Source organism: Thunnus albacares, chromosome 13, assembly GCF_914725855.1.
Source record: "Thunnus albacares chromosome 13, fThuAlb1.1, whole genome shotgun sequence".
NCBI lineage: Eukaryota > Metazoa > Chordata > Actinopteri > Scombriformes > Scombridae > Thunnus > Thunnus albacares.
The window spans coordinates 10,913,305-10,932,695 of record NC_058118.1 but is presented as its reverse complement, the minus strand read 5'-3'; the positions used below and the strand labels follow the sequence as shown (position 1 = coordinate 10,932,695).

At 40.1% G+C, this 19,391-nt stretch overlaps 2 protein-coding genes across 3 annotated transcripts; one reads left to right on the top strand and one right to left on the bottom strand.

The window, feature by feature from the left end:
• Positions 1 to 2,433: 2,433 nt before the first annotated feature.
• On the bottom strand, positions 2,434 to 12,090 carry chrne (cholinergic receptor, nicotinic, epsilon). Its single transcript, XM_044369753.1, has 12 exons — positions 11,862 to 12,090; positions 7,324 to 7,457; positions 7,054 to 7,098; positions 6,767 to 6,876; positions 6,480 to 6,635; positions 6,283 to 6,383; positions 6,002 to 6,202; positions 5,449 to 5,563; positions 5,176 to 5,290; positions 4,887 to 5,094; positions 3,601 to 3,734; positions 2,434 to 3,431 (listed from the first exon to the last, which is right to left on the bottom strand). The coding sequence occupies exons 1-12, from the start codon at positions 11,929 to 11,931 to the stop codon at positions 3,264 to 3,266; spliced, it is 1,557 nt and encodes a 518-aa protein (XP_044225688.1). The 5' UTR covers positions 11,932 to 12,090; the 3' UTR covers positions 2,434 to 3,263.
• Positions 12,091 to 12,679: 589 nt separating this feature from the next.
• Positions 12,680 to 18,909, top strand: gltpd2b (glycolipid transfer protein domain containing 2b). 2 transcript variants are annotated; one of them, XM_044369755.1, is made up of 4 exons: positions 12,682 to 15,763; positions 17,530 to 17,588; positions 17,755 to 17,933; positions 18,079 to 18,909. In XM_044369755.1, the coding sequence occupies exons 1-4, from the start codon at positions 15,694 to 15,696 to the stop codon at positions 18,692 to 18,694; spliced, it is 924 nt and encodes a 307-aa protein (XP_044225690.1). In that variant the 5' UTR covers positions 12,682 to 15,693; the 3' UTR covers positions 18,695 to 18,909. The 2 variants fall into 2 exon arrangements, with proteins under 2 accessions (XP_044225689.1, XP_044225690.1); XM_044369754.1 differs by having other exon boundaries at positions 12,680 to 17,588.
• The last annotated feature ends 482 nt before the right edge of the window (positions 18,910 to 19,391 follow it).

Sequence of the window (19,391 nt, the reverse complement as noted above, 5' to 3'; positions counted from 1 at the left end):
TGTTAATGTTGAGAAGCTAAACAGTTTTCCATGTTTGTAAGGCTGTTTAGAAAGCACACCAACAGGCACGATGATGTACTCTGTTCATACTGAGAGAGAGCCGGTCTGCTGACAAAACATGGATATATGGGACAAAACATGTCCTGACTGGGCGCCATCAGGGGAGACACACAGGAATGTGAGTTGATAACAGTGGAGGAGAGGGGCGACTGTGAGCCTAAACTATGGTACTGCAGTCGACAAGTTAACGAGAATAACGGAAGATATCACGATATTTCGGCTTATAATTTTCAAAACTAAACCCTGTTAAAGAGGACTTATTATGCTTTTTCTGGTTTTCTGTTATTTACATATTGTTAGGATGTCAGTTATGCATGTTAAACATGGTCAAAGTTCCAAAAGTTGAGGTTTGTGTGGAAATGCCGCCTGTAAGTCAAAAGTCAGGGATTCAGCTTATCTTAACACTTCATTTGCAACGTTTTTTGGGCTGCGTCCGAAATTCCATAATAACTTGCTATTTAGTGTGCTAAAACAGTATGTGAGAGTTTTTACACACCTCCAATTCGTTGAGAGATAGCCTTGAATTTTATTATTATTTTATCATTCCTCGAATAAAAAACGAACAAACACCGGGAACTTTTAAAGTTAAAGAGGACACGCCGGAAGTACGGGTCACATTTGCTTCAGTTAATTACACTTTCTTTTCACACTTTGTCATTTTGTTCCCAAGAGTGTACCTAATGTGCATGTGTTCAATAAAGAGAGAAAAAAACATTCCCAGCAGTCTTATTGAAGACAAGCTTTAAAACCCCACAGGTCCCTCCCACAAAAGTTTTATCTTTTTATGACATAAGATAAGCATCTGTTGGAAGGACAAGAGAAGATATATTTTTATATCTTATATATATATATATATATATATATATAGTTTTATTTGAACCATTTAGAGTTTGGGTGACGGACACAACAGAAACATTTTGTGTTTATCACCACAGCCAGAAGGTATGCCCTGATAGAAGTATTTCCTTCAAGGATATGATTACACAGGATGCACATTGACTTACTGTAAATCTGGATAGTGATTCACATGTCACTATAGCCTATCAACAACAGTATAAAACAGTTCAACCACTAAATTTAAAATTGAAACAAGGATTCAGGAATCTTTCACAACATGAGTAAGGTGTAGGGAGGACTATACTCTCAGGATGCTGATGAAATAGAAAGCTTCAAACAGCTTATTCGACAAGTTCCTGGAAAATATAACCATAGCGTGATAGCATCTGCTGTTGATTGTACTTGAACTTCAGCCTACTTATTTTATTGGACATTATATTTGTTATATCTAAATTGGACTGACAGTACTCCTTTGGGCTCTATGTTTCTGATAATATAGCAATTTTGTATTTTTTTTTTTATCTTTGTAGTTAGACCATTTTTTCTTAATTACATTTCAAGCCCACAGGAGGCGAGGGAGGGGGCAGTCTTTCTTTATCTTCCCCTCTCTTGAGGTTTCTCCCTTTTTTTTTCCATTACGTGGTAACATTCATTTTTTTAGTGTTTTTCCACTTCCTCTTAATAAGCTTGTGGCGCCGGTTAGCTCCATGACACACAGGGCGTATGATGATTATACAAGTAGAATGACACATTTGTAAGTGGACTATTGTGGACACAAGAAAATTCATCTGAACAGGCGTTTGAGGCCTCAGACAATTTACAATTAGACCAGCTATGAATGTTGGTCTGGGGTGGCGCTGTTAGTAGAATATAAGGCTTGACTATTTGGTGTAATATAGTTTAACACCACATGGAGGTGTTCAATCACACTTACAGCAAAGGAGATTTAAATATACGTAACAGCAGTGCATCATGGCTGAAAATTGAGTATGCTGATTTTAAGAATAAATCAAAATTCTAAGTGACTTCAAATAATTGAATTTATGTTTTATTACACTGGGAATTAGATAAGTTATCAAGATCTATTTAATGCATACATAATAAAAAATAATATGACCTTATTACAACCTTATAACCTTGTTTTTCACATACACACACTCACATACCTTGAACACGACTAAACAGAGAGAAATATGATAAATCTGAAAAGTAAGAAGTTTAAGTGATTAAACACATTGAACACATTGTGTAGGATACGTGCATTTTATCATGACTTCACAAATGATCAGCTTCTCTGTTGCTCAATGTGTCTGTGAGTTTTTTGTTTGTTTGTTTTTTAGTTTTACATTATATTCGCACTTCCAACTGAGCATATGTAATTTTCTCGGTAGAGGGACAAATACCCTGGTACAGCACAATACCATTATCCAATCATACTGTCTTTTGAAGAATTTTGACATTCAATTCAAGATTCAAATGCCTTTTCCTTATCATATATGTCACTCACACTTTGTAATAAATTGATTTAACAGGTCATGATGCACAAAATAAAATATTTATTTAAAAAACATGGCACAATGATATTCAGACAATATCCCTCCGAGCCATACTAACAAGACATTCTAATAAATAAGTCTTAGAAGGATAATAAGGCTTTGATTCAGAGTTGGGTGGCTCAAGTTTCATGCACAGGTTCTTCAAATAAGACATAATACATGCAAGAAAATCTATTCAGACTTTAGCAGATATGTTTTGCAGTATGTGCATTGATGGTTTATTATAAGCCCATGTAAGCTGGGCAATGTTAGCGCACAACATGTAAATAAAATCAGTTCATCAGGTAATGAACCTTCTTGATTTGAAAAGTTCTTCACTGCAGCAGAAATAACTTTCTCAGCACAGTAGCTTCAGCAGTTTCCATCAACTATAACCTGAAGTCTGAACTTTAACTCACACTGTTTATACTACAAAACAGACAAATAATAATTGTACTTAGCATGTTTTTTTAATGATGATAATGGTGATGTTGATGATTGTAATGGCGATGATGACCATTTAAAACAACACTTTTAACAGATGTGTACCTCCAAAGAACTTAGACTAAGATGAAGAACTGAGAACTGAGTTGTAAGTTTGTATGAAAACTCTCAGCTGCCTGACAAGTATTCACAAAGAAAAGTCTGAGCTGTGAACATGGACTCAGACAGTTTCGGTGTTAAATCTCTGTTTTTAAAGCCCTGCTGCACAGATTTAACTCAACCCTGATTCTGAGTCTGGGAGTCAATGAGCAAGACCGCTTAGCCTTACAGACAGCATGAGGTGACAGTGACTCTTGGAAAGGTTTCATCAAAATTTTTTTGATTGTTTTAACTCGGGACATATTTTTTGTTCTGACCAGGAAATGGGAAATCTGGTGCCCGGTTGAAATGTCCCGTTAGGAAGATCCCCACTGTGCCGATGATGAAGAGGAGAATGGCAGCCCAGAAACATACCTTGTCAATCATCTTCCCAATCAGTACCCAGCTTTCAATTTCCTTTATTTGAAAAAAAAAAGTGAGTAGAGATGAAAGAACCAAGATAACAGTTGGCGTAAATGAAATATAGACTGGAAAATATGTAATATATACACACATCCTAAACATAATTGAAATACCATATAAGTTGTTGTCTAGGCAGATATAGGAAGTATAAGGTAACACTTACAGATCCAATGTCATTTTGTTGTCTCGTACTCTCAGCAATGAAGTTGCAGGCATCTACACATTGCTTGATCTCAGGTGCAGCTTGGGCCAAACTCTTATAGAGGTTGGCTGTGCTGCTGATATCTATATTATCCACTAGGGGGAAGAAGACACTGACAATTAGATAAGAGTATGCCAAAGCAAGGCAGACACAGACATCTTTTATGAGGAAAATGAAGGGTGCCAAACAACATACACGTGACGTAAGAAGCCTAGAACAAACAAATAATTGGCTGCTATAGTAGGAATGTAGGAATGAATTTGATACAAAGTGCTCTTTGAGCTACATCCTGTTATGGTCCACCAGACTGGTCCACCAGATGCCCTCAGACTGGTTTTTTCCTTGTTTGTTGAACTGGACCGAGTGGGAGTAGGACAGATAAATTCCAGATTATTTTTAAGAACTTTCTTGAGATACTATTGCTCATTTTATTCAACCTTTGTCCTGACATTTAAGTTCATATACACGTGCGCCACTGAAGCTAGGTGTTTCAGTGGTGCTTTTTACTTCATAATGGTGATGATGATGATTTAAAACAACACTTTTCTTTAAACAGATGTGACTACATGATGTAACTAGTTGTGCAATGAGAGTTGCAGGTTACTTTACTCACAAGTGTTTTTGCTTTTGTCATTTGGCTTCATCTGTTTTTGTTTTTCAGAGTTAGTTAGTTAGTCTGTTCTCTGTGTCTTCCTGATGTTTTTCCTCTGCTTCCCAGCCTGTGTGTGTGTGTGTGTGTGTGTGTGTGTGTGTGTGTGTGGTGTGGGCGTGTCTGTTCTTTGTCTCCTAGTTTCCCTCCTTCGCACATCTACATACCTGCCGTGTGTCAGCCTCCTCAGCCCTTCCCTGCTCCCAGTGTCTCCTTCAGCCTATCAACACCTTGCCTGTTCTCAGTTTGGTCACCTGTTTCCCATTCCCTCATTTGTTCAGTTTGTATTTAAGTCCTGTTTCTCAGTCAGCCTGCAGTCTCTGCATTTGGGTCCACCTGCTCTGCTACTCATAACACATCCCTATTGTGATGTTTATAAAAAATAAATGGGTCACTAATAAATTATTCATATTTAGTACACAATGACCAAACAACGCCACAGTAAATTCCAGTGAAGCGCAGCCTGTGGGCATTTACATTTTGTTGTGGCAAGGTGAGAACTTATTTTTTCAAGCTGGACTGCTGAATAATCAGATTGGGGCATAATGGCTGGTCAGTTTCTACAGCTGGATCATAGCTTTAAAATTAGATATCTTACCAATCGATTGCGTGAGACCATGCCTCTCTCTTTGCTTGTCAAACATCATTTCACTGCGAGGTTGTTTGAGCACATATTCCTCTGCTCTCTGCATGAGGCCAAAGGAGCTTCGCCGCCGCTCCCTCATTCCATTTATCTCTGTTGTCTCCTCATTGTCATCCACTAGTGGGGACATGCCTAGGAAGCGAGGCACCATCTCCAGGAACAACTGCAGGACGCAGAAAAGATAGTTCACATAAAATAACTCTTGACTAGATAGATTTGGCTCAACTCCATCGGATGTACTCACATGTTTGATGGTATACGACATGGTGTGAGTGCTGGGGCTGCGCAGGGAGAAGTTCAGCACGACAATTTGATTGGTAGCGATGAGAGTGGTGACAGACATAACAAAGATCAAGTACCTGAGGAAGACATTAGAGAGGATCCATGTTGGAGTGGGGACTCAGACTGTGTGGATTAATGAAACGCAAAGACAGCAGAGATCTGGGGCAGGATGCTGCAGTCAAAGGTCACTTGAATTCCTGCCACACTGAGAAGACGAAAACACACACTGACTCACTTGCCGATGAGAGGGACAGAGAGAGATGTCTCAGGAACCTTCTGAGCAATAAGGAAGAGGAAGACAGTCTGAGCCAGTAAAACAGAGATGGACACAGTCAACTTCTGTCCCCCAGCTGTGAAAAGGACAACAGAGACTTAAGAGACAAAGGACCACACGAAATAAAACCAAATACTTTCAGTACATTCACTGTGCTCAGGCATTATGAGGCAAAATAATGCTGAGTACCATATTCAAAAATACTTTTTTTTTAAAACAATGCATTGAAAATCTGCAAAGGAGTTACAGATACCAGTGCGTTCCTAAGACTTTTCTGACAGAACATACTTATGTTTAGTTCTGACCCTGTCTGTAAAATGACTACTTCTAAATGGTCTGGTCCTTTTTATTATGGCCAGTTCAACAGTAACTGAAACAGATTATTATTTTGTTTTTATGTCCATGATACAAACTATTATGGGTATTTATAACAGCGTTGTAATGTTGCTTCATTTAAAACCTTAATATTGGATGTACTAATAGCCACGTGGTATAAAACAATAGCCTTACTGACCTTGTGCAGGTAGGAAGTAGGCCAATACGACCAGTGACGAGATGAGGGAGCAGGGCATGATGACATTGATGATGTAGAAGAGGGGCTTTCTCTGGATGACCAGATTGAACACGATCTCCTGATAGTCCAGGTCATCTGGGGAATACCGTGTGTTGATCATCTTCCTGGCTGGACGATGGACAATGGCCCATTCACCGTTCTCTAAGAGGTGGAAAAAACACTAAGCTAGAGAGGAATTGTGCATTTTAAATAGTGGAGTGTTGAATGTGGATGCACTGTACCTGTGAAAGCCTCAGGGTCGATGTCCACCCATTCAATAGTCTCGCCTGTTTCTCCAGCAGCCAAAATGAGGTCCACTTCATTGGCACTGTATGTCTGGGATCTACGTTTGTGACAGTGAAGACAGAATAGAATCAAACTAATACATCAGCTTTTATATGTAAGACATGTATTTTAAAATGATATAACTGTACCACACCTGAATACTAGAGTGCAGTTTTGATAATCAAATGGGAAGTAGGTGACCTCAATGGAACAAGTGCTGCGATAGATAGCGGGAGGCAGCCAGTACATCCAACCATTGTTGCTGATCAACACGTTGGCATAGTAAGCCACATCAAAATTGCCATCAATGCTGCAGAGATTTAGGATAAAAAAAATCAGTTGACACCACACTTTATTAAAAAAAAAAAAAAATCAAACTATGATTAAACTATGGGCAGGGATAAAATGCAGTATTTCACTCCGTTTTTATCATTGACTCACTTGTTTTCAAGGACAATGTCAGGGAGCCAAACAGTGTTGTACGGGACGCGAATAATATCAATGCCATAATAGTCAGATGTGTTCCAGACAAGGCGATGATCAGTCCATTGCTGTAGATGACATTTGAGAGAAAGGTCAACTGTGACATTAAAAACTAGCCACAACAGAGGACTGGATAAGTGAGAAGGATTGAGTCTTGTTGGCAAAATGAACTTTACGACCAAAAGCCTTGCCAGGAATTGTACAGATAAAACAAGAATGCAAGAATGAAGAGAGAGAAAACTCACAATCTCAATCCACACATTGGTCGTAAGAGTCTCCTCCTTTTCATTCTGTGTGTGTACAAGTGAAGAAGAAGTATGAATATTCAGATCATGCACTGCTATATCATCATACCAGTGACCTAACAGCCATCATGTGCTTATATCAAAAGCTCTGGGAATGTGTGTGGATTGTATCTTTGTTGTATGTAGCTGTGGCAATCATTTACACCCTTGATCATATTTTTAATGTTCAGCTGGGCCTTGTTGCAACGGGTATGAAGAGCGAACTCTCACCAGGGAGATAAGGTTGGTGAGGGTCAGCCTGATCTGAACCTGCACCTTTTCTTCAGGATGGACCACCGGGCGAATATTCTTGTTGTAGTTTTTGAACAAGTGGCTGATCAGCTGTGACTCCTCATTACACTGCACTGCAAGAAGAAAAAGATGAAAAAGGGAGTGAGTTTATGCGCATATATATTGGGATTATGCCCGGTTAATATTTCATGAGTGGAGGAGGAGAAATATCTGAAACAGTCTATAGTAAACTATGTCTAAACATGTGCTAAATAAAAGGTTGGGTAAATATATCATCATAAGGCAAGAGCTGGACCAAAAATCAATCAGACAAGAAACCAATTAAAGAAACCAAGAACGTGCTTGCTTTTGATTAAAGTTTCTGAAAAATAAAAATAACAAATTCTTCCTGTCATAAAGTGCTCCTTTCCTCAATTTAACACAGTCAGGGATTTTGCTGCTACAGTATTATTTGGTCTGGTATGACCAATAAGATATATATGTTAACTAATGTTAGCAAACTTTAGATGGATACATCTTTTTGAGCCACTTTAACTAAATTCTTAACAAAAACTGTAACTTAATTGTAACAAAATAATGAAGATGGCATGTTTCAATATGTAACATAAGTAGAGAAGAGACATGAAGTCAGCAAAATGACTGAATGTCAAAAACACAGCAATACCCATCTCAAGTTTGCTAACGTTAGCCAATGTTAGCCACCGTCAGCGACTGATCATACCAGACCAGAAGTAAGGCTGTTGTAGAAAAAAGTCAGGATAATGAGTCAGCAAAGTCAGCAAACTGGCTGAATGATGTTAGCTTCATCGTCAGTCAATTAACTTGCAGATGTGCGTATCACTATTGTTAAATATCAACACTGACACACTGCGGTCATAAATTGTATCATTACTACTATTCAGAATGAGTAGAAAAATGTAGTTTAGATGCAAAGGAAGCTGTTTTTGTTATTTGTACATAGAAGCACATGTACTGTATGTTTAAACATGTAAAACAACATGTGTTTCCCCAGTTGAGTTTTAAAGGTACCCCGTGGACATTAAGACTTCTAGTAGCGCTAGAGCAGTTTCACACTATTCCAATGATATACAGGTTGCTGTAATGCACTGAGAAACACAGCAATGTGCCAACAAAGGCAGAGAAGAAGAAGACTGCAAGCTAGTAAACATAAATAATGCAGATGTTTTATGAGGAAGCAAATGCATTCAACACATTTGTTAAACCTCATACCCACAATGCATTTTGGTGAAAAACATTACATAACTTTTGTTTGTTTACATAAAGAGGAGGTGACTTGACATCATATGATAAACTGAAAAAGATTAACCAAAACAATCAACCTTTACCTAAATTTACACACTTTTGTAAGAACCTTCCAGCATGGTACATGGTAACCAACTGCACAGTGTATGTTCACTAGTGTTATGTTTTATCTTTCTCAAGACAGTAGGCCTATTGTTTGTTCAGTCTTCAAGTATTTATGTCATGCACATGTAGCTACATACATTTTTGATCAAATGCATTTCTGAATACATTTTGAAGTAAACATGAACAGTATGTTTTGCTGTTTAGGTGCACAAGTGTTGAGAAAAACACCGACTACAGGACAGAGAGATGAGCCAATGACTAGGACCAGGAGTCCACAGATTAGTAGTAACCATGCTCTTCATGACAACAGCAGCATCTATACTCCTCAGACACAATATGTATCAGTAAAAACTTCAAGAGAGACAAAGAGAAAGGTTATTTCCCACCCCTTGCCTCTTCCCTCCCAGCTGTCACTATCTATAGCTCAGATTACACAGCAGCTGGGAAACTCTAAACTAGGACTTTCAGTCACACTCAGGTCATCTATAATAATCATCAGTATCATCATTAGGCAAAAAAGGTGACAGTAACATATACAAAAAAGTTGTCATGTCATCGCCCATGATCGATTCATTCCCAGGTCTGCCTGACCCTGTCAGTCACAAACTTGTCACATAATTTAAACTGTACTCATAATTCTCACATGGGACAGTCTGTGTAGTAGTGTTATGGTGAGACATCTCACTTACCAAGAATTTGTCACTAATTAATTATTAAAAACTGCTAAATATTACTTGGCACGTGGATGAGTGAACAACCGATGTAACAATCAGTGAAATTAAAAATGTGAGAAAGCAGCCGCGAGGTGTGTCATTCGCTCATGTTTTTATCAAAATCCAGCAACACTGTAGTACACCATTACGTAATTTTCCATTTGAGTTTGTAAAGGAATTAATTATGGAGGCAAACAAAGATAATTTCTCCCAATAGTTCTTCTAGAAGCTATAAATAGATCTTAGAGGACATTTTGCAATAGAGACAGCAAGTTGACAGGATGGCTTACTAAAATAAACAATGTAATGTAATGTAATGTCTAATATTCTTGTGTCTGTGCTTGGCAACAATAAGTTTATTCTGACCGCATGACTGTGTCTGCCGCCACTGGAGGGATATGAGGCTGATCAAAATGAGGAAGAATTTTTGCATGCACAAATCTCAAAACTTTGGCAGATGAAATCTACATCGCTAGCTAGCACTACTGTAGCTGTAAGTAACAACGTGTATTGTTGTGATTTGGCTCAACTGACCCTTTGAGGTGACATGAGGGCAGGTGGCATAAGGGGATGCCACCAATGTCAGAACAACATGGCCACAGAGGTAAACATTGCAACACTGCTGTTTGACTGGGGTAAAAGCAGCCAAGCTCACCCTAGTTGACCGTGTCCCATTGTCCAGTGTACACTCCTATTCACGTGACATTTTCAAACATTAGAAGCTAAGGGATTTTAATGCTGTCTAGTGTGTTACTGAGGAAGAAGAGCAGGGGGATATTGTAGGAGGAGAGCAAGAGGATGCGTCTGGTCCATCTTCCAGGAAGAATCCTTTCTCAGTCCAGAATCTCAGCCATGTTATTGATTAGCTGCATTAAAGTCCAGTACATCATCATAACTCAATAAAGACAGACGGAGGAGCAGAGTCTATTCTTAATATCACACCTTATGGGGCTCTGATGCTCACCGCGACTGAGTTTGACTTAATACCAAGATTGTAAGTGCAGCTGTCGTTCCAAATGCATCTAGACCAAATGGCTGACAACAGCTTCAACTCAAGTTCTTCTCAAGTAGTTCACCTGACAGACAATGTCAATTTCATTAGTAAATTCCTATGATGATGTGATTCTAACCTTACATCCTCCTGGATGCAAGGTTGGACTGTCCTCAGTCTTATTTACAGCATCTTTTTTTCTCAGGGAGGGTGGCCCTCAGTTTGAAAATGGAAACCAATCCAACAGCACTGTTCTCAAACTGCATGTGATATTCAAGAAACATGGTAACTGTACCAGACCAATAATATCAAGAGTCTTCATTACATCTTCATTTCAGAATGAATCTTGTTCATGCCGGCACCTTGACGGTGAGGAATTTTTTAACTACTCGAGTGACCTTTGCCAAGAAGATGTGCTCAAGAACCCCTTGAATCAAGTGGCTCTGCTTTTTGGATTGACATTGTGCCTGTTGTGTTTAGGAATGTCCTTAATATGTTTGTTACACCTTCTGGCATTATTCCCAGGTGAGAATAACATTTCCCCACAACTGCTGAGCTCTATTGTTCCCTCCTGAGTGGCCCAGTGGATTTGCAGAATCACTTAATTGCCCTCAAATCCCATATTCCTCTACCTTTTTAAACTCCCTCCACATCCAGGCTTTCACCTCTGCTTCCGCTGCAACTGCAGTCTTTTTGACCTGTCGGGACCCCCGTGTTGTTGAAACCACCTGTACCAAGCAGAACAGCTTTACATACTCCAGTACAACTGGTGACAATGGGGTCATCAATACTCTCATGAAAAGCACAGATGACCCTCTGCCTTACTTGTTGTTTGTTGACACTAACTGACTTTCGGTGCCCATCTGATAAATTTAGCATTGACTGCACTAAAGGTAATACTTCAACTTGCAACAAGTTGCAAAACAGATGATCCTGTCAACATCAGTATTAATGGTTATGCATAAAACTGCACGTTTTGTGTATGAGCAGAGAAAAAACAAAACTGTAAACAAGTCATACACACATATGAATAAGTGCATGATCTAGTGAGCAACTCAGACACTAATTGTGTCATACTTTACAGCAGTAAGTACATATTGTAGATATACTGTATGTATACCTACAGCTGTCATAGGTGTTGCTGTCTGCTGTCAACAGAGGGAAATGTATTTTTTCACCTCCAAAATCATCTACACAAAGTTGACAATTATAATTAATTACTTAATACAACTACATTTGATAAAAATACAGTATGTATGTACAAGTTTGGAATGGAAAGTTTTCTCTTGCATGTCAATCAATGTAGTATGAGTTTTAGATTTGGTTGTTTCTCTGAACTCTGACCTTCTGTCTGCACACGACAGGCAGGAGATTATTTTGATAATAAGAAGGCAGCCAGCCAGTCACTGAGGATGTGCCAAAAAGTTTGCAACTGCGCCACTTACCCTGAACCACTAAAGTCCCGAGAATAGTTACAAGTCCAAAAAATATCCAAAATCTGCATGCTGCCATCATGTTCCAAGACCTCTTCCCTGCGGCGCACTGAACTATATTTAAATATAAAATCTGAGAGATAGTGGGAAAGAAAGCGAGAGAGGAAGAGAGAGAGAGAGAGAGAGAGAGAGAGAGGGGAAGAGTAAAGACAGAGAGGAAGAGCCCCCCACAGCAAACCCTATGACTGTCGCCCAACCCGGCTGTTGCTATCCATGGACTCAGATTACACAGCAGCTGTGAGGCACTAAACCAGGACGTCAAGTCACAGTCCGGTCACCCACAATAATCATCATCATCATCATGATCATTAGACATCAACTATCAGTGGTGATACCTATATCACTCCAGTGTAATTTCTTTCATAGAAATATGGGTAATAATGAGTGGGAAGTGTGAAAATATGCTGTTTATCTCTCATGGTATGGTACAGTATATTTCCAATATCCCTGTAATATTCCTATAAGTTACTATAAGTAATGATAGTTTTAAGTTTTTGATGTTTGTGTCACATTCCAAAACATATTGTAGGATTATTATGGTGCTGACTTTGGCTTTCTGTGCGTGTGCATGTATGTGTGTGTGTGTGTGTGTGTGTGTGTGTGTGTGTGTGTGAGTGTGTGTGTGTGTGTGTGAGTGTGTGTAATAAAACAGAGATACATACACCCATGTTTGCAGCAAGGTGAACAGGTGACAGGCTGTGCAGGCCTGCTCTCCCCCTGCTATGTGTCCAGGGTATTAATACATACAGTAGAGCCTTACCACTTCAACAGCAGGGCTCCAGCAGTGAGAGAGTGTCTGCAGACCACAGTGTCGCGGGGTTAGAGGGCTGGAGGCAGACAATACCCATAAAAACTCATAAAAAACATGGAGCCAGAGACTCGGATCTGCATCAAGATAAGTCTGTTAACTTTTTTGATTTCCAGCAGAAGCAGATATTATTACCAAAGCAACTCTAAAAAGTACAAACCAGACTGTAAGGACGTTTTACTCATTTCAAATCCTGAGACTGAACTTGCTATTATAATTAGTACTGAGTAATATAAGTAGTGTCACTTTGCAGTGACAAGGGCAACAGACTGATTTTTGGAATGTGCCATCTGAGTTGCCCAGTGTGTGATGTACTTCTAAATATACAGTTAGGGAAACAGAGATGAGCTTCTTTAAGGTAACTGGAGCCTCCTGAAGGCAGATTACATGTCTCACAGTTAGAGCTCAGAGACAGAAGAAGGGCTTCATCTGTCCAGCATCAAATCCACGAAAGCCCATTCACAGAGCAGAGCTGCAGCAAAACAATATGCATTTTAAATTTAGGCAAAGCTTAATAAAACGTGCAAATCAGAGGTATAAAAGTATTTTGTGTACTAGGTAGATATTTTGAGATACAGAAACATTCCAGCAATATATTCAGTTTACGATGGTGTCTGGGCAAAGTCCTATGTTTTCTTTTTCTAATTTCTTCTGTAAAACAAAATTTTCTCTCAAATTCACCCAATTATATACAGCAATTCTTTATAATAACTGGCATGGAAGCCAACCAGTGCAAAATGTCAGACAGGCATGTGTAACTGTTGTTATAACTATTGTTATAAATATAGCCACATTCAGTAAAGCAGGGGTTTCAGGCCATTGTCGAGTTAATACAGTTAGGCTAAGAGTTGTAGTTGAATATACAATGACAAGATTTTTTAAATTGGCAGTGTCTGTTGTCCATCCATGGATAGAGTTACAATAACAGTTTAACCTATATGAGTAAACATCTTATAATAGTTCATTCACAATTTAAACCTCTGTTTGTGGGTTTACATGAAATTTTGAATGCAAAAACAGAAGTTTTAAACCTCAGACCAAGTTTTGTACAAATGACAAAACCACCATGGATTACATTCCGGTATAATGTGGTTAAATGTTTTGACTCTCCAGATGTGTTTCTCAGTCCAATAATAGTCTTGTGCGCAGGATGGTGGAAAATCCAGTGTGGTGAAATGTAGTGTTTGACAGTGACAAAATACCTCTTTCCTGCTCTCCTGAACCTCCATACATAAACATACTCACACAGTGTGTACCCATACCACGTGTTTTAATCTCCTAGCACTGGGCAGCTGTATGTCATGCCAAGAATCAACAGCTTTTTACCACAGCCAAACATAAGATTTTGATATTTCGAAATGTGTGCTGTTGCGTCAGAGCAGAAACTAGAGAGCCTGAGCCCTGTGGAGCCAAACAGTTCGAGTCTTTTGAAAGGGTCACATGTTTTCAGTCTCCCCATGTCAGTTGCTGCCTATTTCAGATGGGATCATCTATTGGTTGCACAGAATAAAAGCCCCATGACCGGGCCCCTCCCAGCCAAGTAATGAATGCCCCTGCTTTCACTTTTTTCCCGCTCCTCCGCTGAAAAATACCATTGTTAAGTCCCTCTCCATGAGAACACATGTGGTTCGGCTTGAGTGTGGAGTTCAATGTCTGTTCACCTCCCCCCTATGGAAGGAGCAACAAGCCCAGTGATAAGGAGCAATCAGTGGGTTTCCCATGATTGTCACTATCAGAGGTGATAACCACGTCAGTCCTGTTTTACTGACTCATTTCAGACTTTAGACTTCAATCATCGAATGAAATCATTAAAAAATTAGCATTTAGAAACCCCAAATTATATTTGTTGTAGAACATGAATAAAATATTTTATTAAAGATATGGTGGCAAGAGAAAGGAAATTATAAATATATTTAAAAATAACCTTAAATAGATTCATTTTTGCAGAGTCAGAGATGTCTTTGTCATATCTAGAATTAGATTAGCATGAATTGGCATCTTTGTGCCTATTCATGCTAATCTTTTTTTTGCCATCTCAGCTAGGATAAGATTGGTTAGACTTTGTTATTCATTTACAAACATGGATTTGGTATCACAGCTTTCTCTCTGTTCAGCAACCAAAAGGAGACTATGTTGTCTCATGACTGAACACAAAGGTTTTCACTAGGTTTCCGTGACTTGAACAATGTCATACAGACAAAATATGAAGCGTGGGATTTTGTTTACATTGAGGGAATGTACTGAGATGTGTTTCCTGTTATACTTTCATTTAAACCAACATGTTTTCACAAATGTGTCAGCACTGTTGTAGTGTGTGGTGGCTGCGGTGTGTGAATGAGTTATAAGAGAGAGAGAGAGAGAGAGACAGAGAGAGAGACGAGGGAGGAGGGAGCACGGTGGTGGGAGGAGAGGGTAGGGAGAGGGAGCAAGTGTTTACTCAAGCTGACCAGGAATATAGCGCATATATAGAAGATGAATCTGGAAGAAGGAGGTTACTCATGAACAAGCTGCGCTGGCTCTGCTTTATCAGCCAATGGCTGTACCCGGCTGATCTCTGGACCCTCAGATTGAGCAACAAAACAAGAGACAGGCAGCTTCAAAACCATTCAAAAACAAAGGCAGGATAGAGGAAAGAGTCAAAGAAAAACAAAAAAAAGAGAGAGCAACAACAGGCTTGGGTAGCATTAGCGTGAGCAGGTAAAACAGCAGTTGTAAAATAGAGTTAAACATTGATAGAGGCTCTTTTGAGGTACAATGGTAAAGAGAACTTTTTATTTAAGGTTTTGGGTAGGAGTATGAAAGATTTGAGAGTACAAGGGGGTGGGGGGGATCAGAGGCAGGGGTCCAGTAGAGAGTAATTGTGGTGACAGCCAGTGCAAGGGGACAAGGACTCATGTGAGACACAGAGGAATTAAAAGATAAAAGACAAAGAGAAGGACCAGAGAGGGACTGGCAGCACCAAAACTGGACTTCACTATGGGTGTTAAGAGCAAGGCTGCTGCAGCTATCTTAGTCCTGCTACTGTTCCTCGGCTCCCTGTGGCTCCGTGAGTACCTCTGTGTGTGTGTGTGTGTGTGTGTGTGTGTGTGTGTGTGTGTGTGTGTGTGTGGTTTCTATGTTGTACTATTGATCTATAAAATCCCCCTCTTGTTTGGAATGCTTATGCTCTGGATCAGGAGTGTGTCACATGATGTGGCAGCTTCAGAACCTAGCATGATGGTCACACCACTCTCTGCTCACTCTCTTATGCTCAAAAAATATACTTTTTAAAAACATCGCAAAAACATTTACACAGTATGTGTGACTTGACGTGTTATTGGAACGTAGTGACATTAAGTCTCAACAAATATTGAACTGTAACATAAGAATAAGCAAAAAGTATTCTTAAATACCTTTAATGGTTCTTTCTCCAGACTCTTTTCAATCCAACAGTCGATGAGAAACTTTATAAATATGTCTATATGTGAAATTAAAAAAACTTAATCATTGTAAAAATGTTCAAACTGGGACCATGTGACCTCTTTCCCTATCTTGGATTAAATTCTAAGTGCTGCAGGATTTTAAAGACTAAATCGGACTGCAAATTTAATAGAAAGGTTTCCAGGTAGAGGCAAGACTTCCAGTCGCACTTGCCATATATGGCAACATCGAGAGTAGGTCATGGTCGAGATAAAAATCAATTTCTGGCAATTGGAGACATGTCTCATTTGAACTGAGGAAGTTAGGTAGCTCAGTGAGACTAACCAGCTGTCTGACAGGACGCTCAGTAGTTCAGCAGAGTCCTCCAGGGTCAGAGTGGGGACTGATCTTTTAGGGTGTTTGTTTTGATGGCTCAGTGATTTAGTGACTGGGTGCTGCAGTCACCCACCAGAACTGTGAGTGATATCACTGGCAGCTTTTAGTGGTAAGGCAGTTAGATGCAGGTGGACCCCAGTGTGTGGTCTGGAGAGCTGCGGGGGCCTCTGAGGGAATGCCAGGAGGTCCTACACAAAACTGAGGAATAGTTTGACTTCACTCAGGCATACCGGAGCTGAACTGAACAAGTTCATGACCCCGAGAAATGGAGGAACCCACCAATTCATCACAAATGAATGGCCCTGATTTCACTTTGAAGATATAGTGTGTAGCAGCGTAAATGGAGGAGTGGATGATGGAAGTTTTCATTTTCTGCAATAGTTATTTTCTTAACTGCAACCTTTATAATATGAAGATGTGTGTGTATGGGTGATGTACCCTATGGCGACATGCAGTTGGAAAACCGGATAGGGCCCGAAACTGATCCCAGTGTCACACATGATGTGTGCTGAGGAAGCTTTGTTGACTGTCAATTAAGATCACAGGGTTTGCTTTGTCACAGGCTGGAAGGAGCTATAAAAGGATTAAAATTCAACATCACGCTGGATCTGATGTCAAAAGAATGTTATTTGCTGCCTTAAGAACGCCTGTCTTTGTGCTATATACTGTACAGTATGATCTAAAACTAAACTGGAATTAATCAAGAATGTAAGAACATATAGAGTTAGTTTCTCATGTTAAAACATCTGTCACATGACAGTGATGTTTGTTAATGAGCCATTATATGAGAAAGGATACTCTCGTCTAATTTAATGTGCGGAAATTTGGTGTGTAATTGACCCATAATTCTTTATAATTGTGTTAAATGCACCCGTGCAGCTGGAATGTCCTCGTGGTTGGAGCAGAGTTTCAGTATTTCTTTATCAGAAAAAAAAAAGTATCTGTTTCAGTGGGAAAGTCAAACAAAAACTAACTGTAAGGCTTCTCCCTGTTTCTGTTTACAATGTCTCACTGCAGAGGGAGGTTTGGATTACCACTGGGATTCTTGTTTGAAAGGTTACAATCAGGTGAATGGGGTAAGAGTTGAAGCACATTATAAAGTATTTTACATTTCCTCCATAAGGTTGATTTTGTGGAGCAGATGGGCAATTTGAATGAAGTGAATTGCTTCTGCTCTCTCTCTTTCTTTGTCCCCCGTCGATCGCCCCCACACTCACGCACCTCCCATCCCCCCACCGTCAGCTTCACCAGCTGTCCAACAGCAGCGGGGCCGATGGGGCTGAGGGCTCTAACCTCCTGGAGGGGTGCCCTGGTCAGAAGTTCCAGGTGTCACTGCTGCTCTCCCACCTGCTGGCTGCACCGGCCTACACCTCTGACGTACTGCTACAGCCGTATCTGTCCAGCTGGGATGAGCTTGTGAGGTAAGATCATCAGATAAAGCCAAAGCACACTGAGTGAGAGAGAGATGCATTCAATTACAGCCTCTAGAAAGAATGAAGTAATTTATGGCTTACCATAATCTGCACTCTGTAAAATGATTCATCCTGTTCTGTGTTACTCTCCCAGGTTTATGGAGGCTCTGGGCCCAATGGTCGGCCTGATATCTAAAGAGATTGAAACCAAGACTTCTATTATTCGCCAACTGGCCCTGTTGGCAGAAGAGAACCCTGAAACAAAGCTTCCAGATTTACACTCAATAAACTCTTTGAACGTAGGGACTGAGATAAAGAATACTGCAGAGGCTTCACAGCACACCGGTGCTTACCACTCTGTGCGCTCTATGATCTTGGTGGAGCTGAACCGAGGCTTGGTGGACTTCCGCCACCAGACAGACTCCGGATGCCGGACTCTCCTGCGCCTGCATCGAGCTCTTCTTTGGCTGAAGCTCTTCTTGGAGAAGCTGGCTGAGACACCGGTGGCCGGCCGGCTCAGGAGCCCCTCTGAGCTGTGTCGTGAGGCCTACCAGAACACCCTGGCACACCACCACACCTGGTTCGTCCGTAGGGCTGCTGAGTTGGCCTTCATTGCCATGCCAGAGCGGAGTTTCTTCTTCAGGCTGGTGTGTGTGCAGAACCAGGAGGAGCTGAGCATAGTGCTGAGCAGAGTGGTTCAGGCCATCGGAGAGGTGTATGACAGGACGCAGAAAGCCCTGGAGGACAATGGCATGCTGGATTTGCCATAGGAAAGGGGACTGGACATACAGCGCCTACTGCTGTTTTACCATGTTTTGCACTGTCTTCATGGTATCAAGAGAACCTGGTTGCACCAACATGGCGGACAACAATCACAATACAGGAAGTCATGGGGCAACATCTCGCCCTTTCAAAACAAGAGTAGAATTTCCCTGTCATCTCTCATCTTAAATCCTAAAACAACATTCAGGATTTACTTTAAAAACAATTAAACATTAAAACATGTTTAAATTAACAATTTAAATATTATTTTACATCAACATTCTACTTTGTCAATTTTGCTTATTTTCCAGTGACTATACAAGAACATATATCGTAGGCCTGTTGTATAACTCCTAAAAGATTAATGGCTTTAACTCAGTTTTATGTAACAGTATTCCTGTTTACCAGGCTGAAACTCTAAATACTTGCCTGGCCAAAAGTATGTGGACAACCGAACATTTTCTCCTCAGGTGATATGTGATTGTGATACCATGGACATTAATCTGCTGCTGTAACAGCCTTCAATACTTTGGTTTCAGTCTTTTATGTCTCACCTGTTAACAAACAACAAAAAGCTTGCACCGGGAGTTCGCCGTCATGCATTCAAGGTTCCTGTCGTCCTTTTGAGCCTATGTACAATCGAATGTAACAAATACTGTGAAGAAGAACCACTTCCGCCGCATGTCATCATGACTTGTGTGTGTG

Excerpts from the sequence above, each read along its gene's own strand:
- chrne (XM_044369753.1), bottom strand. The coding sequence starts at position 11,931 with ATGATGGCAGCATGCAGATTTTGGATATTTTTTGGACTTGTAACTATT. Across the intron at positions 6,203-6,282 it reads CGACCCTGAGGCTTTCACAG|AGAACGGTGAATGGGCCATT; the intron begins GTACAGTGCATC and ends TCCACCTCTTAG. Across the intron at positions 5,564-6,001 it reads CTACTTCCTACCTGCACAAG|CTGGGGGACAGAAGTTGACT; the intron begins GTCAGTAAGGCT and ends TCCTTTTCACAG.
- gltpd2b (XM_044369754.1), top strand. The coding sequence starts at position 17,397 with ATGTCCTCGTGGTTGGAGCAGAGTTTCAGTATTTCTTTATCAGAAAAA. Across the intron at positions 17,589-17,754 it reads GTTACAATCAGGTGAATGGG|CTTCACCAGCTGTCCAACAG; the intron begins GTAAGAGTTGAA and ends CCCCACCGTCAG. Across the intron at positions 17,934-18,078 it reads AGCTGGGATGAGCTTGTGAG|GTTTATGGAGGCTCTGGGCC; the intron begins GTAAGATCATCA and ends TTACTCTCCCAG.